Source organism: Musa acuminata, chromosome BXJ2-9 (assembly GCF_036884655.1).
Source record: "Musa acuminata AAA Group cultivar baxijiao chromosome BXJ2-9, Cavendish_Baxijiao_AAA, whole genome shotgun sequence".
Lineage (NCBI taxonomy): Eukaryota > Viridiplantae > Streptophyta > Magnoliopsida > Zingiberales > Musaceae > Musa > Musa acuminata.
In genome coordinates, this window is record NC_088346.1 from 43,433,366 (window position 1) to 43,459,163 (window position 25,798).

The window sequence follows — 25,798 nt, forward strand, 5'->3', positions numbered from 1 at the left end:
TAATAAAAGGGGGAGCCTCCACTGTTGTTGTCGAGGCGAAGGCTTGAGTGGTCGAACTAATGCATCAACTGGATGACATTGAGCAGTGCCTAGCTGGCCTCACCAATTGTGTGATGGAAGATGAGCTTCTACGACTCACCCGAGAGCCGGATATGATGAAGACAAGTAGCTCAAAGCTCACCGAGGAGTTGGACATGGTGAAGATGTGTAACTCGAAGTTCGTCGAAGAGGTTACGTGGCTACTGAGAAGGCCTCAATCTAAAAAGAAGCATCGGTGGGCAAACGAAACTGTATATTAGAGTACCAATAGGATAAACTACCTCCTCAACTCCGACATCCCATCTTGATTCGTCGAGCAGTACATTATTGATCGATCTGTTGACCCGTTGCCATCTCATTCTCTTTGAGAGTTTCAAAGGTCTTAATTTCAACGAGAAACACGAAATCTATCGCCAATATGATAAAAGCAAAGTTAAAAACCTCTTATTTGTGGCCATGGTTAATGTGTCGTTAGCAGGGTGTTATTATCGGCGTCTCCTTCTGTGTTGGTTTATATACCTTCAAGTGAGGGGTTTTAGGTTGACCAGAAGAGTTAAGTCCACCATTCCAACTTTGCAAAGTTCCGACCAAGGAAACCTCGAGGTTATTGCACGAGAATTGAATCTTAGAAGCATGAAATCAAAAGTTCAATCCAAAAGGTGAAGAGAATGTAGTAATCTTGGTGTTGATCGCTACATGAGCTTTTAAGCTTTGTTCTATGAGATCAAGGTCGAAGCGTTGACCAATGTATATGACCGGCTGATGCGGAACGCTTTGTTTGAGAGGATGATGACATGGGGATGTTGGTCGTATATGAATGATTGATGGGCGATGTGATTCGTGCGAGGAGATCGGATCGTCAGAGTTTGATCGGGCATCGGCTTGCTCGATTTGACCCGATTCCGGTCCGATGGATTGACCGGGTCCGGACAAATAGGCTGATTTGACCCGACTCAGGTCCGGTCATGCTTGAGGTCAAACGAGGCCAGCGTCGATGCCTCGGCGTCGCGATTCGGCTAACGATTCGATGTACGAAACGAAGGCTCAAACCACGCCCACAGGCTTTCGAGGCCTCGAGTCGTTACCCGAGTCGTTGCTTTCAGTTGATCCCTTCTTCCATCTCCTTCACAGTTCTCGCTGTCCAGACAAACCAAACTTTGTGCGGAGTCGAAGACAAATGTCCCAATCAACACACGCATGGTTACACAAAGCTACTTCCAAGGAGCCAAAACAGACCACTATCTTCCAACATTGCTGCGGCAAATCCCATCGCATCCCTCTGTCGTCCACAACTCCAATAGAAAGAACGAAGAAAAAAAGGTGGCATTCCACCATCCACCGACGGTCCTCAGCCTTTCTCTTGTCCTCTTCCTCCCCTCTGTAATTCCCAATTCCTGCAACTCTTTCGACTGCAGACATCGTGCCAAGGAAAATGAGCAGAGAGAGGAAAGCTTAAAAGGATCAAGTGTGTCGCACAACAACAGCTGAGGAAGATAAATTTTGGATTTTTACGGCCACAACAACAGCTAAGGAAGATAAAAATTAGATCTTTAAGGGGGCTAATTTTCCGGAGGTCACGCGCCGCCGCGGCCGCCGCGGTTGTTGTTAGGTATCATCTTCTCGAAGAAGCCGATGGAGAGGAGGGAGAGCGAGAGCTGCACCTCGTCCTTGCCCCACCGTTGCTGGGGGTGAGGCCGACCCGTCATGGGCGAGGGAAGGGCGGCCGAGGGGGCGAGGAACGGGAGGATGTAGAGGGAGTGGAGGCGGCGGAATCCGCCTAGGGCGAGCACCACCGCGCGGAGCTGCTGCTTGCCGCACGGGACCTTGACCCAGTCTCGGGTGCACACCGCCTCCCAGAGGCGCTCGTCCTCCGCCAGCCTCCGCCACCCTCGGCTCACGCACGCCGCCCTCCCCAGCGTCCGCGCGTCCGCCCTTTTCAGCACCTCAAGCAGCAGGTCCTCCCCGAGCTCCGCCGCGGACACCGCCTCCTCCGGAGCCGCCACCTCGGCGGATCTCGGCCTCTTGTTCTTCTTCTCCTCCTTTCCGTCGATCGAACGCCTCTTCATCGCCGCTCCTCCGCTGCTTGTAGAAAAGCCTCAAAGTGCGAACTCGCTCTCCATTACACTCCGGGGGTCGATAATATATTATATAATATTGAAACAAAATAGTTATAATTACTTAACAACCCCTATCCAATCTTAAAATACCTTTTTTTTATTATAATGATAAAAAGAAGTTACTGTGAACAACAATTTCTCGCGAAGTCAAATCTACAGCTGCCAGTCATTAAAAATATATATATTATAATGAAAAAAGCTTATAAGTTGCTCAATTACCAACAATATATGACTGTGCAGAGGCATGATTTAGATAGGGACAAATGTGTAATCTTAACATTCGGTTTCCGAGAGTTAATGGGCTGATGGGATGCACGTGAAGGCGTGCCGTGTTGTCTGCCAGTAGTTGGTGCAATTCATGGCATCCACGATGAAGACAAAGCGTTGGAGAAGAAGACAAGAAAAATATGATCGTCTGATTCCTCTATTAGTGGGTTCTTCCATTTAATATGGATTGATTTTTTTTTTAAGATTTTCCTTTTTTAGCTTTTCTCGGATACTATCTTATATTTTTTTATTTTTATTTTATCTCTTTATTTTTTTTAATGTTAAATGTTCTTCATGGTTGTCACTCACCACTTTCATCCTATCGTGATCATCTTGGTCATATCTTAAGATTTTATCAATTCGACTCTGTCGCGATTGTCTTTATCCAATACGTGTGAATATAGAAGAATATGAGATCATAGGTGATGATAGAGCTTTGCGATGAGACATGGAGTTACCGACTATGCTTGTGACCCAATGATGCACTTATGTTGTGGAAAGAGTTGGATGAGGAGTTCGACTTATTATTGAGCGTATAGTAGGCGCGAACGATGATGAGATTTAAGTGGTACACATCGAAGATAAGGAAGAGGAAGAAGATAGCCACGACGAGATAGAAGCGACTACATGGAGATAGTAGAGCCTTGTGACGAAAGCGAGTAGTAGCCAGGGGCATTACAAGTTTCACAAGAAATAGAGGGTACTAAACGAAAAATTGAAAACCAGGGACACCTTCGGGCAAAAGTCTAAAAAGGAGGGGCTTTTTCATGAAATTTACCCAATTTTTTATTTCGACTTCTTTGATATAATTTAATATTTGCATCACAATGACATTCTCAGTTCATACGTGCCATGGAAGTCAGCACTCTTCCTTCCATGTCAAACCCCTGCATATAAGTCAATCAGTTCATATGAGCTTTTCAGGAAGCCACGGCTTTCAACTTTTGCTGGTCCCCAGCAGGGTTGGAATACAGATGATGTACTATAAAATCTCTGCCTTGTGCTTTCAGGCTCGTATGACGAAGAAAGAGTTTCAGGCTTATCTTGACTTGCAAAGGACATGTAGAACAATTCATGATCTTTGACAGTGTTTGGTAGCAGAAAGAAACAACTGTGCCGGTGCAGCAGTTGACGAATGCATTCAGAAACCGGTAGATAAATGTGATGAGGACAAGTATTGTGAGGAGATGGGAAGGTCAACAATGGTGGTAGGTTTGTGGTCTGCAAGCAGGAAGTATAGTTTCCATGATGCAAGAGAAGAAGAAAAAGGAGAGTATGCCGAAGAGATCAGTAACAATGTCAAACGAGCACAGAGAGATCCGAACTGCCAAGAAACCAACAACTCCAATTTGTCAACTAGTCATGTTTGATTCAGACCGTAATCCTCTATAAAACTAGGCACTGATGCATCTTCCTCGATATCACCTCTTCATAAGGTATCTATCATTCCCTCCACATAGCAGTGTAGGTAGGATGAGATGGGTGCGGCGTCTCATGGCCCTTGTGTTCTTGTTTCTGATGACATGCTTGGTTGCCCTCTCCTGTGTGTGCATGGCAGAAGGCTCAAGGGTAATACCTGATCATGGCCACCACTCCACGCTATCTCCAGCTTTGACAATGGCGAGAGCTCGCTCTGGTCCAAGCCTGCGTGGTCCTGGGCACTGATCGTCACCATGCTGCTTCTTCTTCTTCTTCTTCTTCTATTCTCAGTACCTTTTGCCTCACGGAAGAGACGATTACGATATGAGTTTATTCTCGAGTTGCAGAACACTTCCTATTATACGCTTGTGTTTGATTCTTCAAGAATGATTCTGAAACTCTTCTATGAATACTTATCTTGTATTATACGCCAAAAGCAAGTAAGTTTTGAATAGCAACTCTCTCTCTCTCTCTCTCTCTCTACAAGTGCATGGTTGAGGCAGGAGCATGACGTGCGTGTAGATGTTTCATGTATACGTAGGTGTGCAGGTCTATTGCAGAAATCTTCGTAACAGTGCTACAGCCTCTGTTTCAGAGGATTAATTTGTAATATAATTAAGAGCAGGATTCGATGATCTTATTATTAGTTATCATCCACGGCAAAGTCGTTTATGTGAGATGTTAGAACCGATTCATGTGCAGTCGAATCCAGCAGAAAACATCGACTACTGTTTACGACACGGCTCAAATCCAATCTCTAGGAACTAACAACACGAAAGAGAACAATCTATTGATGATCTTTGTGTATGTTTTGTAACTCTTAGCTGAAAGTTCCAACGCTACAATTCTCATAAGTTTCTCGATAAGGTCTAAATCTGTACAAACACTTCAAATCTATGCAGTTCAACATAACTTAAGCAGTTATCTCATATGTTATAATCAATCAACTAGAAAGAAAAATGACGTCACGAAGGAGGAAATAATAAATGCTATTAATAAAAATGATTCATGAGAGGTTGAAAATCACAAGATGATCAATTTTAAGTGAATATTTAAAATAAAAAATACACAAGAAGAGATAGAAAAATATAATATAATACAAAATTCACTGCAAAGAAATTTATCAATTGCACCTCTTTAGCTGCTTGTGTAAAATAAAGAATTTTATCAATTAATGTTAAATCAATATTTCTTCTCAGATTTCTTGATGATGAGATATATGTTCAACAATCCTTAGTTTTATCATTAGATATGAAGATAAAGTATACAAGTTAAAAATGATTCTTTATGGGTTTAAACAAGTTGCATGAGCATGAAAATTTTAAATTAAAATATATTTTATTTAAAATAATTTTTAAAATACTCGTATGAATATAATATATGAAAAATAATTTTGATGGAGATATTCTATTTATATGTCTGTATGTAGATTATTTGATTTTTATTAGCAATAGTCCTTCGTGATTAAAAAACTTAAACACCCAATGAAGTTGAAGTTCGAGATGATAGACTTAGGCCTTGTGACTTATTTGTTAGGCATCAAAGTCAAACAAGATAGTGAATAATTTTTTTATTTCACAAACAATTATGTAAAGGAGATCCTAAATCTATATAGAAAGTTGTCGATGGTATTGATATATTAGTGAAATATGACACCAAGTTGACTAAAAAAAGAGAAGATAAACTAATTAATCTAATTTATTATAAAAATCTAGTCAACTGTTTAAGATACTTGAAATCTCACTTGATTGTTAAAGGACATAATTTGATATATTATTTGTAATTACTTTGATAAATAGATTTATGAAAATTTGTAAAGCATCTCATAATTGACTATTACCTTATAAAGCATCTCATAAATAGATCTATGAAAATTTATAAAGGTTGCTAAGAGGACATTATGGTATATTAAAATGATAATTGACTATGACATATTATATTCTTAATGTAAGAAGTAATATCTTATTGGATTCAATAATAGTGATTGGACAACGAGTTTCCGATTTTATCTAAATGAAGTTCTATTTATTTGGTCTTCGAAAAAATAATATATCAACTTATGAAGCAAAATATATACAACAATCTTTTATGTTTTTCATGCAATTTAGATGTTTCATATACAATGAAAAAAAATCCAACCAAAGTTTATATAGATAATAAGTTACTTATTACCTTTTGTCAAGAATTTAGCCTGGAAGACCAAAACATATTGTCATGCACCCTCAAAATATCCATGATTTTTAAAATTTTAATCACAGACCGATCCAAACTAACGTTTGAGGACACTGAAAAATATTCTATCAAATTCACATCCATAAAACCTGTGCATTTTAAAATCATATATCACATCACTCGATAATTCACATTTATGGCAACCCAAGCCAACTTAACAAACATGAACAACATTTATAAATCCACAAGCTAAATAAATTATACAATCAGAACTCCAACTATTCACCACAAGTTCATATCGTCATAAATTAGACTTAACATTCTGAAATTCCAAATAGAGAGATCTTCTAACACATTTACACAGTATATCCATTTCGATCATCAGAACAATTCATTACATACAAAATATGCTTATACAACAATAGCATAATAACCAATAAGACTTGCCTATAATTCTGAATAGCTATCCACTGCCTCAGCCCAAATCAAACATCTCGAAGAGTGACATGCTGACCTGAAAGATTTATATAACAACGGAGTGAGTCAAAAACGGCTCAGCAAGTGACAAAACATATTTATAACAAAAGGAACGGTTTCAAACGAGTAAGGTATCATAATGTAAGGCAGAATACAAGAATTCTCAAGGATACCATCTCATTAGATACAAAATCATATGTATCATGTCATTCAAGACATTTGATTCATAACAAATGGAGCATAGAGTAATTGGAGCATATCAATGGCATATAAGACATTTCAGAATATATCAGTTCATAGCAAATGGAGCACAGAGTAATTGGAGCATATTAATGGCAGATAGGACATTTCAGAACATATCAGCTCATAGCAAATGGAGCACAGAGTAATTGGAGCATATCAATGGCAGAAAGGACATTTCAGAACATATCAGTTCATAGCAAATGGAGCATAGAGTAATTGGAGCGTATAAATGGCGTATGAAGTGTTCCGGAGCATATCAACGACATATGGAACATTTCGAAACATATCAACAGTGGATGAAACATTTCAGAGCATATCAATAACAAATACCGTACAGAAGCTCAAACGTCGTCTTTGACGTTGCAAACATATCAATCTTATCCAAAGCATGTACAGAAACACATAACCAAAGCTCTGGATATCATATCAAACATACAGAAGGTGTAGTGGGATCTCAATCAGAATGTGATTCATCCATTTCTGAATGACCACCTGACAAAAGTCTCCCACGTCTGGGAGCTCCATCCACCCACGTCTAGGTGAAGTCAGAGGGGGCCAGCAGAGCATCGCAGGCTCTAAGCACATACTCTTTACCATTTCTGGCAAAGGTCCAAAATATCCCACAGAGCGGGACCCCACAGAGCGGGTAATAAGCGCATACCCTTTACCATTTCTGGCAAAGGTCCAGACAATCCCATACACCAGAGTACAAGATGGCAGTTTTAACAATAAGTAGCATATATGGGAAGCACACGCGGAACAACAAAACGTACATGTGCCTTTTCAGGACAATATGATGCAAGGAACAAATCTCTCACAAATGTATTCAGATTTGGAATGAAATAAAAGCAAGAGTATACACGGATTCCAAACAATCATATATAACTCAATTCAAATAAGAAGGTTAGATGAATTCGATATCCAAAGGAATGAAACTAGAATAGGCACACATCGAAAGCAAATGCGGAACAATGAGTTATACATGTGCCTATAGGAGTCAATACGATATAGCTTAAACATTACACAATAGTTTTCAAGAATGCAAATAATTTTAAGGACAAGAGCATACAAGAATTCAAAGCAGTATTATAAAGCTCAATTGAATAAGAAAGCTAAAGGATATCGATTTCCAAAGGAATGAAACCAGAATATTAGAAATCGACCAAAGCTCGATTTCTGGCAGAATACAAGAGGCACATTGAACAAATGATTCAAACTATCAATCGTGCTCCAATTTACTCAGAAATATATCATTGGATTATACTTTCAGATAAGACAGGCTTCATATGAATTGAACTGTCCAATAGAGAGAGTTACAAATAATTTGGTAAACAAGGGTCGTAGAACAAAATCTCTGTTTGGCAGAATTCATAATGTCAGATTCAACAGATAACTGGGCAGGTGTTTGGATTCCAAATCTTTCAATCCATATATCAAAAGAAAGATCTACGAGTCTAGTTTCCAATGAAATAAGCTTTGAATAATTCAACGTTTGCAACAGGGACTTATAAGCAGTTCAGTATCAAAAGGTCAGAAATTATGATCCCTATTTCGCAAAATCAGTAGGCTCATTTGAAACAGAAGTTTGGGCAGACAAACTTACTCTGAATTCTTAAAATAAGCTATCAAAACAAAGGTTTATGAGTCTATATTCTGATCAAATAAGTTTTGTCCAAATCAGAGGTCAATATATGAAGTTATAATCATAACAAGGACGAAAGGTCAGAATCTCAGAAGTTGCACATATTCGGATCGATATGTCTAAACAAGAGATATATCAAATGTAAGGCTAGAATAATTCAAGTTCCACATATTCAAATCAAATGTAGAGATCAAATTATAATAAGGAAAGATCAGGATACTTGCAATAGGAAATATTAGAACAATTACAAGAGGAACGAATCGGGAACTTGCAATAAGAAATATCAAAGCAATTATAGGAGAAACGATCAGGGAACTTGCCTTTCAAAGATTTCGATCCGAAGATCCAAAGAAGGTGCTAGCCCAAATCCTTCTACTTTTCCTCCGTGTCCTCTCTCTGTTTCGTTTTGTGCTCCCGTTTTCTTCCTTTCTTCGCAACTACACCACGTGTCGAACATCGAGGCACAGTCACCTGCTCTCTCTTACTCTCATTCCTTCTTTTTCTTTCTCAAACGCAGCTGCCACAGCCGCCGCCGCTACCGCTGCCACAATCGTAGCCCCTTCCACTGCACTACCTTCCTTCCTCCCTTCTCTCGCAGACAATAACTACTGCGGCTGCAATCCCGTCCGCAGCCCCTTTTTCCCTCTTTCCTTTCTTTTCTTTCCCAGCTGCAACTGCCGCAGTCGCAGTCGCAACCATGGCCGTAGCCTCTTCTTCCTCCGCTACTCTATTTCCTCTCCTTCTTCTCTTCCAACTGCAGCTGCCACCCCTTCTCCTCTTCCTCTCTTCTTCCTCTCCTCCCCTTTCTCTTCTTCTTCCTTTCCTTCTCTTCTTTCCCAGCTGCACTGCTGCAGTCGCAGCCTCAGCCACGGCCGCAGCCTCTTCTTCCTCCCCTCCTCATCTTCCTCTCCTTCCCTTCTTCCTTCCTCTTTTTCTTTCCCTGCCACAGCCGCAGCCGTAGCTGCTTCTTTTCCTTCTCCTTCCTTTCTTCTACTTCTCTTCTTCCTCACCTTCTTTTCTTCCTCTCCTTCTCTTCCAGCTGCAGCTGCCACCGCCGCAGCCGCAGCTCCTCCTTCCCCTTCTCTTCTTCTCCTCTTCTTCTTCCCTCCTCCTCCCCGGCGTCACACACACCCTCTCCTCTGTTTCCTCTACAGGAAACAGAGGTATCACAACCTCTTCTCCTGCTTCCTCTTCTCCTTCCTCTCCTCTTCGAACGCCCCACACCTCTCCTCTGTTTCTACCTGCAGGAAACAGAGGTGCTGCAGCCCTAGCTGCTGCCACCTCTCGCTCCTCTCCCTCTTCCCTCTCTTTTCCCTCTTCTTCTCCTTCTCTTCTTCTCCTCTTCCCTTTTCCTCCCCAACGCCACACACCTCCTCGCTGCAGCCTTGCTGCAGCTATCCTCCTCTCTTCTTCTTCTTCTTCTTCTCTTCTCCTCCCCAACGCCCCACACATACTCTCCTCTGTTTCCACCTGCGGGAAACAGAGGTGCAGGCTGCTGCTGCCTCTCCCTCTCCTCTCCATCTTCCCTCTCTTCTTCTTCTTCTTCTTCTTCTTCTTCTTCTTCTTCTTTTCTTCTCTTCTCCCTCTTCCTCCTCTCTTCTTTTCCCTCTTCTTCTTCTTTCTTCTCTCCTCACGCCCCACCGCTCCTCTCTGTTTCTCGAAGAAACAGAGAGTGCGTGGGAGGCGGTGGGATAAAACCGAAATTTTTGGTTTTCTTTATTTTCTTTTCATTTTGCAACTTAGCAGTTTAGTCCTTAAAAGTTTTATATTTACATATAGGTCCTCAAATTTACATATAATTTCTTATTAATAATTTTCAAAAGTGAGGGATATTACACATATTTAGTAAGGGAGTACGTCAAAACTAAAGCAGTTAAGCTACTTAGTAAGCAGACAACAAATATACTTACAAAGTCATTCAAATTTAAAGTATTTCAATAATTAAAAATAAAGTTTAGGAAAGACAATATGAGTCATAACTTATTCATCCTTTGGAGGCATCATAAAAAAGTTCATTGTATTAAAAGATATTGTATATTAAAGGCTATATAGGAGATTGAACCAAATTAACTTATGATTTTTAAAAATTAAAATAGTCTTTTGGAGAGAAAATATTTATATTAAATATATTAAAATTTCTATATTTATAAGGACTATATAAACCTCACGTGTTGTGCCATGAGAGGCAAAGAGTTTGAAGTTATAATGAGTATATGAAATAACTTTTGTTTTGCTCATATTCTTTTTTTGTGTTATAGCTTCTCACTTTTAGTATTTATTCGACATCATATTGCGGCTACTATAATAGTTGAAGGAGTAGGTACCACCCAATACTAGTAGTGACTTCCTCAACTCTATGATGCTTAATAAGATGTTCGATTTCCTCATGTGAAACTCAACAACATCTTCTCGCAACCGGAGTCCAAATTCCACTCTAGTCCACTCGCTTGGTTAGCCCCCTCATCTAGCCCTTATTAAATTATATGATTTAATTAATTAGATTTTGATTAAAGTTATGATTAATAAAAAGGAAGTCCATTTATCTTATGAAATATTAAGAGAACTTTGACAGAAAGGACTCTCTTAATTATTTTTTCTAGAACCTCCTAGGGATCTAATCAAAATAGTTATCAAAGATCACATTTGATCTCTTCTCTTCCCTCTTTGATTGATTTATATTCTATTGATAACAGTAATTGTATGGAAAATAGGGTGAGAAAAAAGAGAGAGTCTAAAATCTTTTGGAACAGAATCATATTAACGATATAATGACAAATATATGGTGCTATGCTTAAGGACATTGAATGTATTTTGTGATATTCAATGCATTCTACTAATTATGATATCGACAAATATGCATCATTATCCTTAATTTATAATAATTTTGATTTTAATCATAACATAAATGTTATATATTATAATCTTTTTTTTTCTTATAGCCATGTGTTTAGGAAGATCTCCAACCTGCTCATTTATATGTCACCCATTGGATTCATCACCTCTAACCTCATACAATCATCCCTTGGGCAACCGAATGTCCGACGAGAAAGAAAAAGGATAAAGTGTATGAAGAGACGATGATAATGATCAAGGAAGGAGGGGTTCGCCTTTAGGGTGTTGAACATGTGGAGGAGGATATTGTTTGTGATAGGGTTGATGGCATGGACATTTGCGAGGGTGACGATGGCACAACTACTGAAAGTTTTGATTGGTGTGGCAATGTTGATGGCAACGATAGGAGCATTTATGGTATGGAGTTGGACTACTGGGAGGAAGAAAATAGAAAAATCTACATCTAGTGATAATAGAAATACCCCCCTTGAGAAGCTTGTTAAAATCATTGGGGTAATCGTGTTCTTCTATTTTCTTTGGATTTTATTGCAACGATTTGCTTTTTACCTACTAGTTAATGTTGTATGCTCTTTGTTTTTGTAAAAAAAATATCTTGATTTATTATATGATAATATAGTAACAAAATTGATGTAGTGCCATTACAGCTATATTGCTACAAAATATTATATTTTTCTCAAATAATTCATGTTCTCTTGTTAATTTTCAAAATTTTCCTAGATTAATGCAATTGATTGATGGTTCACCAACATATAGATATATTTTTGTAAATGTGAAGCAATAATTTTTTTTTTTTTGCCAAATGATATATAGTGAAGGTGAGTTTCGATTGGATCTTGCCGCGATTTGTAAAGTCAAATAAAGTTTTGAACTCTCAATTTTTGCTAAATGAGTTTGATACATTATCATAAGTCCAATATAGTAAATGTTGATTGTGATAACAAAATATTATCTTCTTGAGAGAAATTAAGGTGCTCTAATTTTACTATGAAGCTTAATTTTGACATTTTGTTGCCACATAGAGTGCATTTGCAGATTGGTCCAATAACTAGTTAAACCTAAACTCCAACATGATACCAGCTATGCTTTAAAGGTATTCTTGTTTCTTCAAGCTTAGACCAGAAAGCATCAAACATTGCCATTAATTTTAGTAATTGGTAAGCATCTCAATTGTTATTTATTAGTATTTCGTTCATCAACTTCGTAGAGTATATGAAATCAGGTTTTTCACCTGAGTCCTCATGAAGAACAGGTAATTCTAAATCAATTAACTGAATCAAATTTTCTAGAATTGGATGTATGTTGCAATTCCAACCTAAAGATATGTTGCTTTACACTTTTACTTTTTAGCATTATTTACATACAAGGAAGAGAAATATGTGGGCAATTGGATGATACATTGCTATGTAAATTTTATAGTTATTCACAACTAATACATATGTTTATTCATTATGGCTTGTTAATAAGAGACTTTCGATGTCAGAATAAGTCATTCATTACATACCGTAACACTCGATAGTTCGACATATGTATTCACGATGGATAACCATCTCGTGAACTAATTCTTTCAATCAAACGATTACCTAAGCACGTTATAAAAAGACTCCCAAGTATAAACCTTAGTCTCAAAAAGCTTGAAACTCAGATTAAATTTAAGTTTTTGATGTATAGATAACCAATGAATAACATATTGATGCTAGAAGAAGATTTGCATATCGTAGGATAAGTATGATAGACCTTCATAGGATCCCGAAGATGACTCTGGTCATTCTATCGTAATTTTGATCAGTGCTAAGAGAAATATTTACTTTTCGATTTTCAAACCCTTTTAATTCAAATATTTTTTTAACGATTTGAGAATAAATTTATGGCTCATAGTTCCTCTTCAAGTTAGTATCCCAATAGCCTAAACCACCAATTACATATTATTATAATAATATGATGTCAAATCAAAAACTCTTGCTAATATCGACTTAATTGACAAAGTACAAGTCATGAGGCACTTGCGAAACTTGGATAACAAACATGTCATGGTGAAATACTACAAACAAAAAATTCAAACTATTGGTTATTGATTGAGGATTTGGTGCTATGAAAGGCAGACATAAGCAACTCTACTCACATAAGCAACTCTACTCATTCCGAAGGAAAGTTAGCTTTTAATTGGGAAGGACTCTATCATGTTTTCAAGAAGTTGAACAAGAGACTTATAAACTCTTAACTCTTGGGGGATTAGACATCCCTCAACATCACTCGTATCAAAAGTATTCGCATGAGAAAAGGTTTGACTCTAGTTATATGTTTAACACATATATAGAATCAAGTTTTGAAAAATATATATTTTTATTGAAATGGAGAAATATTTAACATGATCCAGAGCCGATTACATGTCAACATTAATATTTATTTAATGTTAAGCTTGAACAAGAGAGACTAGTGACAACAAAAGTAAAAAGATAAAATGAAAATTCATGTGGTGGGTACGACACATAACGTTTCTTAAGTTTTGGTAGGGCTTTCTTTGGCTATAATAAGAGACTTTTCTCTTATTAAGTTTATTGTCTCCCTAATAATTCTTTTAGTTTTCACCTCTACCTCTTCTGACCTACTACCTCTAGATCGATAATAGCCTCGATCGTCTCTCTCAACTCGACTTCCCCTAGATTGATTATCAAGATTTGATGACTCATTACGGTTCTCAAACTTATCGTTATTGACCAATATAATATAATCGTCAGAGGAGCATCAACTATTATAATTTTAAGAAACATTAAATTAGAGTAGCTATCAAGAACTCGAAAGATTATCAAACAATACCCATAGCCATAAGTGTTGAAACCTACTTTGATATTTCTATGAATCTTTCTAACGTCAAAATAATTTCGTTTAAAACTATGTACATACTCATTTGTTTTTGTGCAAATACAATTATCTACGTGTATGCATAGTCAGTTATCTTACGTGTCTATATATATATATATATATGTCGTGGTGCAGGGTCTAAGTTTATCCTTATGTCGATGAATGCATTCCAAATCAAGGATGCAAGTCGTGGCCCGTGGATTCAGTTCTTTGACTTGTCATGCGTTGCTGTCCACTATCTTCTTCCCTTTTCTTTCTTTTTCTATGAAAACCTACCTTATATTAACTCCAAAAGGCAAGCCATTAGATGTTGCAATTATATATATATATATATATATATATATATATATATATATATATATATATATATATATATAAGACAGCTAAATTACAATTAGAATCTGTTGACTCATAAATTTAGCTTCGTGCTTCCCTCTTCTGTTTGATATGACTCATTGAAACTACAATTCAATGCGCCATGACTCCTATTTTAACAACAATGTCAACCAAAGTTGTTTGTTGATAAGTAAAGTCAGATGCACTCGAGACTAATTATTTAGATGTTAAATATGCGATATAAATATATAAATCCTTAAGTCAGCAAAACCACCGGACTATCTCTTGAAATATTTTCATTTTCCTCATGCTCATTGTTATACTTCTTGTAAGGTTTTATGCGTAGATTTTGGATCCCTCTCAATCTTATATACTTTGTCCGGCAATCTCGACACATTGATCGTGGCCAAATTCGTGAGATCACGACGAGGACTGAGTGGGGTCGGGCTGGTAGGCTTCATGGGGGCTCTGTCGCGACACAAATCGTCACTTTAATCGTATGTTTCACCGAGCTCCCTACCTGGTGAGACAAATGAATGGTAGTCTTCCCCTCCGTTCCATGGCTTTCTTCGCCTTCGCCGTCCCCCTTTCCCTTCCCCTTCCCTCGCGCTTCGAAACGTCAAAAGCGACCTCTCGCGCCTCTCCAGCGGTCACTGTTGACATTTCGTCTCTTTCCTTAAACTTCTCCATCCGTTCATGTCTTCCCCGTTATAAGCCATTATCTCTTCGCCCTTGCAAAGCCATCACTCCTGTTCCAAGCACAAGCCACACGCAGCTCTCTCAAAGCAAGCAGCTGAGGATGCCGAGAGGCGGTGGCGGTGGAGATTCCGCTTTTTTACTCCAGTCGGCGAAGTCGTTGCCACTGTACGAGGAACCCGAAGACGAAGACGTCGAACTCCGCGGTCTCCGGACGTTCCTCCGTTGGATGTGCCTGGACCAGTCGGACCGCTGCCGCGCCGCCGTCTCGTGGTCCGTGTTCCTCCTCCTCGCCGTTGCCGTGCCGGCCCTGTCCCACTTCGCGCTCTCCTACAGCCCCGAGCGCCGCCCGTACGACCTCGTCGCGCAGGTCTCCCTCACCTCCGCCGCCGCCCTCTCTTTCTTTACCCTCTCCGAACTCACCCGCCGCTACGGTCTCCGCCGCTTCCTCTTCCTCAACAAGCTCCCCGCCGAATCCGGCCGTGTCCGCCTCGCCTACGCCGCTCAGCTCCGCCGCTCCTCCCGCCTCCTCGCCTGCTTCGTCGCCCCCTGCTTCGCTGCAGAGTTCGCCTACAAGCTCTCCTGGTACGCGGTCGGCGCGGGGCGGGTCCCTTTTGTCGGCAACCAAACGGTCAGCGGCTGCGTCGCCTGCGCCCTTGAGCTGGCCTCGTGGATCTACCGGACCGCCAACTTCTTCCTCGTCTGCGTGCTGTTCCGCCTGATATGCCACCTGCACATCCTCCGGCTGCAGGACTTCGCGGCGGTGTTCCAGGAGGAGTCGGACGTGGAGGTGGTGCTCAAGGAGCATCTCCGGGTGAGGCGGCAGCTCAAAGTCATCAGCCACCGGTTCCGGTCGTTCATCTTGCTCGGGATGATACTGGTCACTGCGAGCCAGTTCGCCGCGACGCTGGTCACCCTCCGACCGCATTCCGACGACAACCTCTTTAACACCGGGGAGCTCGCCGTAAGCTGGAAACCGCCCTTCATTAGCTCGAAAGCCAGATTAATCCTACACGGTCGACTGAATCGAGCTTTTGGTTTTCGCAGCTGTGCTCTGTCGTGCTCGTCACCGGACTATTCGTCTGCCTGCGCAGCGCCGCCAAGATCACGCACAAAGCCCAAGCTCTTACGAGCCATGCGACGAAGTGGCATGTCTGCGCCACGATCGATTCCTTCACCGTAGAGCCCGAGACAAGCCATGAGGTCGCTTTTGCCGTGGGCGAGGGTGCAGCCGACTCCTCTTACGAGGAAGAAAGCAGCGAAGAAGACGATCTGGAGGGCACCAACGTCCTGCGTCCCCATGTCCGTACCATCACCTTCCAAAAGAGACAGGCACTGGGTAAGCCGCCATGAATCCTCCTCCTCCAACAAAGAACTGTAAACCATAAGCGTACTTCACTCCTTCCTCTTCGATCGCAGTGACGTACTTGGAAAACAACAGGGCAGGCATCACCATCTTTGGCTTCACATTGGACCGCGCATGGCTGCACACCATCTTCATGCTGGAAGTGGTCCTGTTCTTGTGGCTCCTGGGGAAGACGATAGGGATCTCTTGAGCCTTTGCCTCTCTTCGTTTGTCGAGTGCAGTCGTTCATGGGTTGCTGCATGCGAAGGTGTGTACTTTGAATTAAGGATTTACCATGTAAGTTTTCATCTATAAAAGGATTTATCGGTTTAACTCCTGCAGTTGTACATTAAACCTCGATAGCAAGATCTTGGAATCCAATAAATTTTCTGAAGGTTAAGTAAATATTTAATACTCGCGTACATATTTGCTCCTCTAAATCAATAATAACTATATTTAGTGCCAACTCAATCATCAATCAATCGCAACATATTCGACTCAAACGCCAGTTTGAACCAAACCCAACTTCAGTTCGACCCGATTTCATTCTACCACTCGAATTCAACGTACAGCACAATGGACGGTTATGATTAAAGGATGGGACGTTCCCTTCTCAAGGTGGGCGAGGATTCCGTCCCCATTACTTTCGCCGACTGGCTCACCTCTCACAATCCTCGTGTGAGGCCCCACATAAGTTGGATGACGTGGCCTGTTGTGAGATGCCGTGTCGGGGACGTATGTCCGAACTGCACTCGTAGCCTTTTCATTATCCGACAACGTACGCTTCGGAGACCGCGAAACCTCCGGGCCCACATTCCATAGCTGTATCATGAGCCAGGTAACTTTCTGGGCACTCGAAAAGAGTAGATAACTTTTTTATATCGACAAAGTCGAGAAATCAGGTTGTCGTCGGGCGGGAAACGAGCTCTTTTACCATTAGTGGAGTTGAAATACCGAAACTCACCCGAAGCTTTACCCCGGAAGGTCTCGTGGGCTCCGCTGCGGGGTCCAAGACACGCTCGTCCGAGCATTCAATCGCTACGTGGTGTCTGATCAGGGTTAATTGCGGAAACCTGACTGAAACCGGAGTTGGAATCCCACACAACTAAGGAGCGACGTGTACTCTTTCTGACAGGAATGCCCTGATTTGCCATTTATTTCAAATCGTTCGATGTGATATATACATGTAACAAGTAAATATACGAAGAGGATTCCTTCCTGATCTTTCCTTCTTTTCCCTCGCTTTCTCCTCCACCGTCTCGAGAAGCGAGAGGACGGCGACGACGACACCGAAGGCGATCTCCTTCTCCCGCCTCCGAAGCTTCCGTCCTCGCAATCTGTTCGTCTTCTCGTTCTCCGTTGCAGGTTTCTCGCTTCCTTGACTGGAACCGATGGCCAAACGAATATTTGATGGTTTTCTCCACGAATCTGCCTACTGTTTGGGGTGTACTTTCGCCTCGTAGACTTCTTTTGCTTGGTCTTTTTTGCGTTTTCTTTGTCGATTGTGATTGTTCGTGCTTCGATGGCGGCGGGTTTTGGCAATCTGTGTTATTTGGCTCTGTTTTCGTGGTGGTTGTCGCGGTGCTTCGATTGTTCGTTCCTATGCACTATTTTTTTAGGGTGATAGATGCATTGTAGTAATAGATTGTTCTGATATAGCTCGAGGTTACAAGTTTGCCTTTGATGTTTTAGTGGAATTTGTTATTGGTTTTATCAATTTAGCATATAAAATCATAATCTCAAGTGCTTTGATGAGGTTGACATCTAGAGATGTATTATCTTTTCCAGTGCGTGTTTGATTGCTGTGATAAAACCTTCCTTGATATTCCTATTGTTATTATTATTATTACGATTCATCTCAGAATAGGTTATTTTTTTTTTTAGTTTATGAAACAAAGATGTTTTGGTGTGGATGTTAAAAATACTTTCCAATGAATGTTCCAGTGTTTTCCTTTAACACTTTTCTAATGTACACTGTTTCTACTTTGTTAGTAATGATTCCATACTTTTAGTCCTGCGTTTATAAATCTTTTGTCTTAATTCTGACAGTATGGTTTCGCTTAGCGGTGAAATTGGGATAGAAGGCTCGTCCTCTTCTTCTCAGGCAATGCCAGAAAGTGTTTTACCCACAAAAGCTGGGACATTTGATCCTCCAACACGCCTTCCAATGGCCAGACCAGCTTTTGGCACTGAAGGACGGCCCGTCCAGCTGCTTACAAACCATTTCAATGTCAAATTTACCAAGCAGGATACAGTTTTCTATCACTATAGTGTATGTGTGCTGTATGTTACTTTCGCAATATACAGTTGAAAGTGTTTTACTAATTAACCTGTGCAGGTCAATATATCTCATGATAAGAGTGATGAGAATCATGCACATAGCAAAGGGTTTGGCAGAAAGGTCCTGGACAGGCTATACCAGACCTACAGGTCAGAGTTTGAGGGGAAGCAATTTGCTTATGATGGTGAGAAGAGCTTGTTTACTGTTGGGCCTCTACCACAGAACAACTTCGAATTCACAGTTGTCTTGGAAGATTCATCAGCCAGGTAATAGCTTGCTACAATAATGTTGCTAGATACTTTGTCTGATGATCTGGGATTGCAGAACTTTTAATGAATGGAACCCTTTTGTTCATCAAGAGTCCTATTCTTATCAATAAATAGATGGCACCTCCTTGGGAACCTATGCAGGATATCCTATCACCTGGTTGAAAAAATAATTTATCTGAATATGCTTTATCTCATGTCACAGAGCATGCCTCTTTAATCAATGGTGCCATGGTTGAAATCTTGTATAAGAGCACGAGCATGCCTCTACCTGAACTTATGTAGGACATATTATCAAGAGTGCCAGATGTGACTGGGTTTCTCTTGACAAACATTTGGCACCTATATTACAGTAATTATCATAAGAGATAATTTAATATATCAGCAAAGTACATGATATCAGAGGTCTAGATGTACATGTGACTGGGTTTCTCTTGACAAACATTTGGCACCTATTATGGTAATTATCATACGAGATAGTTTAATTTATCAGCAAACTACATGATATCAGAGGTCTAGTTGGACATTTGGAGTAGACAACAGATAGCATTGTAGGTTTCCTTTGTTAGGAAAATTGGATAATCTAATTCGAGTTATTTTATCATATCTTTTTTAAATTTTGCAGAGCTACTGGTGGAGATCCAAGCGGTGACAGCTTGGGTGAAGGAGATCAGAAACGGTCTAGACGATCACATTTTACAAGGACATTTAAAGTTGAGTTGAGTTTTGCTGCAAAGATTCCTCTAAAATCTATTGCACTTGCACTGAGAGGCGGTGAGTCAGAGGATGCTCAACATGCTCTGCAAATACTTGACATCATTTTAAGACAACAACAAGCAAAAAGGTATATATTTCAATGCAACTTTAAATCAGTCTACTTCTCGTTCCTAAGTTTTTGTCACTTTTTACATATCTAAAGATGAATTTTTCTGTTTGATTGCAGGGGTTGCCTTCTTGTCAAGCAATCGTTTTTTGATGGTAATCATGTAAACTTTATTGACTTGGGTGGTGGTGTATCTGGATGTCGAGGATTCCATTCTAGCTTTCGCACCATGATGGGTGGTTTATCATTAAACATGGGTATTGTTTTCTCTTACTCTTGCTGCATTAATTTCTGGGTCTTTTGATGTCAGATTTCAGCTTGATTCCATCCTGCCTGCAGATGTTTCCACCACAATGATTATCACCCCTGGTCCTGTTTTGGACTTTTTGCTGGCCAACCAAAATATACAAGATCGTCGACGAATTGACTGGGTCAAGGTATAAAATATCAGAACATGTACTGGCCTGCAGTAGTATTGTTGCATGATTATTCTGGTTAAGTATGTACAGGTTTATGGGTCCTTATGGACTGTTGTGTGGAACTTTACAGGCCAAGAGGATGCTGAAGAATTTGAGAATTATGACAAGACACACCAAAATGGAGTTCAGGATTACTGGCTTAAGCGAAATGCCATGCAACCAGCAGCTGTATGTCACTGATTCTTATGCATGCCTTCCGTTTTTGCCTTTGTTTAGTATTCTAATATTGTTTGCACGTCGATTTTTATTCTGTGTTCTTAGTCTTTTGGATAATACACTTTCATGTAGCTTTCCTTTGAGAGTAAGAAACAGCCATGGTGAAACTCAAATGGTGGACATCACAGTGTATGATTATTTTATGAAAACCCATAAAATGCAATTGACATGGTCAGCACATATGCCGTGTCTTGATGTGGGCAAACCAAAACGGCCAAATTACCTCCCAATAGAGGTTTGTAATAATTTATTTGCTAATCTTTTCCAACAATTAGTCCTTATGGCCTCTTTGTGTTGTTTCATCATTTTCATCTGTTCATGTACATAATTTATATTGCAGCTGTGCAACCTTGTTTCACTGCAACAATATACTAAGGCATTGTCTTCTCAACAAAGGGTTTCACTGGTTGAAAAGTCTAGACAGAAGCCTTTGGAAAGAATCAGAGTAGTAACAGATGTGAGTTTCTCTCACTTTGCATGTCATATTGTTTCTGGCCTCTGGTCTTGACCATTCCTAATGTGACAGGCTGTAAAGAACAATCACTATGATGAAGATCCAATTCTTAGATCCTGTGGAATTTACATTGATAAGCAATTGACTAAGCTGGATGGCCGTGTTCTTAGTGCCCCAACGGTAACGATCTAGCTCTTATTTAAGCTCTCATCCATAGAAAATTATTGGTGAAGTTCCTGACATTCAAACTTATTTGTCTCTTTAACACAGTTGAAGGTCGGTAACGAGGAAGACTGTGTTCCTCATAACGGTCGATGGAACTTCAACCAAAAGGTTGTGTGCTATCAATACTTCATGAACAATATTGTGTTAAACATGATTCATAGTGCATTTTAACTTTTTCTTATCACAATCCATTCTGATCTTCTACTTTATACTGAATATCGTCTTTTTGTGCTTGCAGAGACTCTTTTATCCCATCCAAATTGATCGGCTTTGGGCTATTGTGAATTTTTCCGCTCGATGTGATTTGAGTTATTTGTCACGGGAGCTCATTAACTGTGGAAGGAACAAAGGAATTGTAGGTTCTATTATCTTGCTTATTTGAAATTGTTTTAACTCATAAATATCTTACACAATGTAATTGGATTTTGTAGCAAATTAAGCGTCCATTTACCTTTTTTGAGGAGGACCGGGAGTGGGTGAGATCTGATCCTGTAGTAAGAGTTGAAAAGATGTTTGAGAAGATAAAGGCAAACCTTCCAGAGCATCCTCAATTTCTTCTATGTGTCTTGCCAGAGAGGAAAAATTCTGACATTTATGGTTAGTTGAATCCTATTGTTATTGGTTTTACTGTCATTGGTTTTCTCGTCCCATCTAGTGTTAGTTATATCCTTTTCCTCTGAAGGGCCTTGGAAGAAGAAAAACCTTCATGAAGTGGGTATTGTTACTCAATGTATCTCTCCTACCAAGATCAATGACCAATATTTAACGAATGTCCTCCTCAAAATCAATTCTAAGGTATTTAAGATGACTGCTTGACACTTGTTCTATATTTGCACTGCTTTTGAAATTCTCTTTATCACTTCTTTTGAAGGTAATTCTATATTTATTTCTGTTTACGTCATCAGCTTGGTGGCATCAATTCTCTACTTGCTGTTGAGCATCCATGTAGAATCCCCCTTGTTAACGAGATCCCTACAATGATTCTGGGAATGGACGTTTGTCATGGTTCTCCAGGTCCTTCAGACTTTCCATCCATTGCAGCGGTAATATATGATTCCTGTGATTGTTGGTGACCTAGTGTATTAGTCAGGTCCACCATATTGTTTCATGATAAAATGTATTAGGAAGAATACTGAATGATAAAGGCACAATTCTATTTTTGCTTTCCCAACAGTTAATAATTTTTTGTTTTATTCATTGGGAGATCCACAGGTAGTTGGTTCCAGGCATTGGCCTCTGATATCAAGATATAGAGCATCTGTAAGAACACAATCTCCTAAATTGGAAACAATTGATTCTTTGTATAAGCCTGGAGCAGATGGACAAGATCATGGAATGATTAGGTAATAATTTTGAGAAGTAAATGTGGAAGATTGACTTGGTGACTCATTGTGGCAATTGCTTGACTTGCCTTCATTTTGAAAATATCAGGGAGCTGTTGTTAGACTTCTACCGAAGTAGTAATGCAAAGAAACCTACTCAAATGATCATTTTTAGGTACAGTTGCCTTCTTCTTTATAATATTTGTTTGGTATTCTAACAGGCTTATGCCAGTACAAATGTCAGTTGACAGTTTGATGAATAAGATTGCTTTGTAGTGAAATAAATGAAATCTCAATTAAATCACTCTCTGAAAGTTTCTTTATTGTTGCTGGAGTTTGAATAGGATGTTTGTTTGTTTTTCTATATTCCCAAAATCATCAATCTTGCTTGTTAATTTGACTTTGACATGTGTACTTCTATTGCATATTTGATTGTCCTTGTTCATTTATCCTTTGTTCGGCCAGATAAATGCTTTTCTGAATGATCTATGTGATACTGGCATATGCTTATGACCTCCCATTGTTTGCCTTATCCTATCCATATTATGGTGTGTCATAATGATCCTAGTTCCCAAACATTAAAAATTTTGATGGAATACCTTAATGGAACCACAAGCCCTTTATCGACATGATTGATGTTAGATATGCACATGCACATCCCTATTCTTGGAAGTCCTGACTGGAAGCTAAACATTGAGATCAGATGCTATAAGGTAATATCTCAAAGTGCTAGGCCTGAACCCACTTCTTCAACTCGTTAAATGTGTGATACATGAATGTTTCCTTCATCACCAACTTTTTAAAGAAAAAATTTTGCTGTCTTATGTCTATTAAATTGAATGTTCTAAATTATGTGGCTCCACTACAAGTCCATGGTGTCCTATGTTGGAATTTCTTTTTAACAAGTCATGAACAGTCTTTGATTCATACTAATGAGACACTTGGCATGATGAATGGTTCCATGGAAACCTAGTATTTTGATACAGATTCATAAGTTCAGCACTTCTCTAAGTTGTTGATATAGGCAAAATAAAGCTTTATAAAATTATCGGAGTGTAATCGAGTTTGAAAGTTGTGGTAATTGAATAGGCTTTTAATGAACAAAAAAAAAGCAAGGAACATTATCATACTGTTACATAGATGATGTCCCTAATTTTCAGTATCATTAAATGAATACATGCATTCATTTGCCGACAAGAGAAGAAAGAAGTAGAATTCTTCACATGTATCATTTCAATTTACCAAGGAATAACAAGCATGTCTTGGTTAATTTGACATTTCTGAAAGATATATTGGCATTACTACCTAGCATGGTCTCTGACACAGCAGGACTACCAGATTGATCCTTCATCACCCTATCTGTGTTTTGAGATACCCAGCACCATTGAACTCTATTTACTTTGCCCAGCTAAATTTTCGCCATAGGTTGCTATAAGAGCTGACTCAGCAGAATACATGGTGATAGTCCATTTTCCCCATTTATTACACCTACAATGGAAACTTAATTGTAACCTCACCTGAATTTGTCATGCCAGTGACTTTTTTTTCTAGTTGCGTCAGATATGTTTTTTTCTATTTTTTTCCCCCTCATATGGACACATGTTCAGTTGTATCCCAGTTGATCCAGATGCAACCTTTTTGACTTTTAAATTATTTTGTTATTCATGTAATTATGCCTAGAAAAATAAATGTTACTTGATCCCACACTCTGATCTTTATTTTTATATGAAAAATATATCCCTTCATCCTGATACTGATGGTGAGATAGGATTCTATTTTATTGTTATTTTGTACCCTAAAAATATTAGAGTGCTTCATTCAAATGCTTTTGCATGCATTAGCATGGACACATGAAAAGTTATGTTGATTGGTGGCCATCAGTGGACTGGAATCTTAAGTTTATTTTATTGAGCTTGATATATTGTAGATACTCAGTTGTCTTGCCTTGTCTTTAGGTCAGATCATAGTACCAGTTTTTACCTTGAAAGTAATAACCTCTTCTTTTTTGCTTTCTTTTGTCAAATTGAGTCTATGTTTTCCTTTCAAATGTTTCAGGGATGGTGTTGGTGAAAGTCAATTTAATGAAGTTTTGAATGTGGAGCTAAACCAAATCATCAAGGTAACAATCACATCATTTCATCAGTTAGTTCCTGGGTCATGTTCCTTTTAGTATCCAAACCTTGTTGTTTCAGGCATTTGAGCATCTAGGTGAGTGTACGATTCCCAAGTTCACTGTTATCGTAGCACAAAAGAACCACCACACGAAGCTTTTTCTAGCTGGTGCCCCTGAAAACGTCCCACCTGGTACAGCTTTTGATTAGATCATTCATTTTGATGATGCTGCGGAATGGTTTTTGTGATTTTGATTAGCTTTTGGTTTTTGTATCAGGAACTGTTGTTGACACAATGGTGGTTCATCCAAGGCACTACGATTTCTACATGTGTGCTCATGCCGGAATGATTGTAAGTTTTCGGTGGCACAGACACTCTACAATTCGATGTTGAACTTCTACCACTGCTTTTTCTGCACTTTGTATGTGGTGGGCACTGCAAAAGCTTATATCCTTTTTCCATTCATGTTAGGGAACTTCAAGGCCGATCCATTACAATGTACTTCTTGATGAGATTGGGTTCTCTACTGATGACCTACAAAAGCTTGTTCTTGCACTTTCCTACGTGTAAGTCTATGATCTCAGTCCCTCTTCCATGGCTAAAATTGTGATCTAGACACGAATGCTAAGTTTTGTCTTGGGATTCAGGTATCAGAGGAGCACCACCGCGGTCTCGATGGGTAAGCCATTCCTTCTTCCTCCTACATTTCCTTGGAGATGGATTTCTTATGACGATGCTGAGTCAGCTTTATCTGTAGTGGCTCCTGTTTGCTACGCGCATTTGGCAGCACAGCAGATGTCGCAGTTCCTCAAGTTCGAGGACTTCTCGGGTGCTGCAGGGAGGCAAGGCGTCCCCGAGCTTCCAAGGCTGCATGACAATGTGAAAAGCTCCATGTTCTTTTGCTGAGGTCAGGAGCCTTCTGCCCTTAGTTTTGTGGTCGCTGTTTATATGATTGAAATATTTGTCGAAGCAGATAGTTGGGTATACATACACTGGCATAGGTTTTCTGATCATGACATTAGCATTATTATGGATGTTTTATAGCTTCAGTACTGAACCTCAATATTTTTTGGTCAGATAGAGCATCTAATGATTAGAACTTTATAGCATTATTTTTTATAGCTTCAGTATTTAATATATCTAATGATTAGAACT

General features: G+C 39.5%; 3 protein-coding genes across 3 annotated transcripts; 2 read left to right on the plus strand and 1 right to left on the minus strand.

The window, feature by feature from the left end:
* Positions 1-1,509: 1,509 nt before the first annotated feature.
* On the minus strand, positions 1,510-2,170 carry LOC103998695 (F-box protein GID2-like). Its single transcript, XM_009420247.3, has one exon. The coding sequence runs from the start codon at positions 2,103-2,105 to the stop codon at positions 1,614-1,616; it is 492 nt and encodes a 163-aa protein (XP_009418522.1). The 5' UTR covers positions 2,106-2,170; the 3' UTR covers positions 1,510-1,613.
* A 12,878-nt stretch (positions 2,171-15,048) lies between these two features.
* Positions 15,049-16,806, plus strand: LOC103998968 (uncharacterized). Its single transcript, XM_009420599.3, has 3 exons — positions 15,049-16,084; positions 16,168-16,459; positions 16,540-16,806. The coding sequence occupies exons 1-3, from the start codon at positions 15,224-15,226 to the stop codon at positions 16,674-16,676; spliced, it is 1,290 nt and encodes a 429-aa protein (XP_009418874.2). The 5' UTR covers positions 15,049-15,223; the 3' UTR covers positions 16,677-16,806.
* Positions 16,807-17,698: 892 nt separating this feature from the next.
* Positions 17,699-25,706, plus strand: LOC103998696 (protein argonaute 16-like). The gene is made up of 23 exons (XM_009420248.3): positions 17,699-17,830; positions 18,515-18,737; positions 18,804-19,012; positions 19,638-19,856; positions 19,956-20,092; positions 20,175-20,272; positions 20,385-20,482; positions 20,603-20,765; positions 20,871-20,987; positions 21,057-21,164; positions 21,255-21,317; positions 21,448-21,564; positions 21,641-21,806; positions 21,892-22,004; positions 22,115-22,252; positions 22,422-22,552; positions 22,641-22,706; positions 24,587-24,650; positions 24,724-24,835; positions 24,921-24,994; positions 25,115-25,209; positions 25,291-25,322; positions 25,401-25,706. The coding sequence occupies exons 2-23, from the start codon at positions 18,516-18,518 to the stop codon at positions 25,547-25,549; spliced, it is 2,691 nt and encodes an 896-aa protein (XP_009418523.2). The 5' UTR covers positions 17,699-17,830; position 18,515; the 3' UTR covers positions 25,550-25,706.
* The last annotated feature ends 92 nt before the right edge of the window (positions 25,707-25,798 follow it).

Bases quoted from the DNA above. Each gene is read 5' to 3' on its own strand.
- LOC103998695 (XM_009420247.3), bottom strand. From the start codon at position 2,105: ATGAAGAGGCGTTCGATCGACGGAAAGGAGGAGAAGAAGAACAAGAGG.
- LOC103998968 (XM_009420599.3), top strand. From the start codon at position 15,224: ATGCCGAGAGGCGGTGGCGGTGGAGATTCCGCTTTTTTACTCCAGTCG. The intron at 16,085-16,167 runs GTAAGCTGGAAA...TGGTTTTCGCAG, and splicing joins TTAACACCGGGGAGCTCGCC to CTGTGCTCTGTCGTGCTCGT. The intron at 16,460-16,539 runs GTAAGCCGCCAT...CTTCGATCGCAG, and splicing joins CCAAAAGAGACAGGCACTGG to TGACGTACTTGGAAAACAAC.
- LOC103998696 (XM_009420248.3), top strand. From the start codon at position 18,516: ATGGTTTCGCTTAGCGGTGAAATTGGGATAGAAGGCTCGTCCTCTTCT. The intron at 20,483-20,602 runs GTATGTCACTGA...ACTTTCATGTAG, and splicing joins ATGCCATGCAACCAGCAGCT to CTTTCCTTTGAGAGTAAGAA. The intron at 21,807-21,891 runs GTTAGTTGAATC...TTTCCTCTGAAG, and splicing joins GAAAAATTCTGACATTTATG to GGCCTTGGAAGAAGAAAAAC.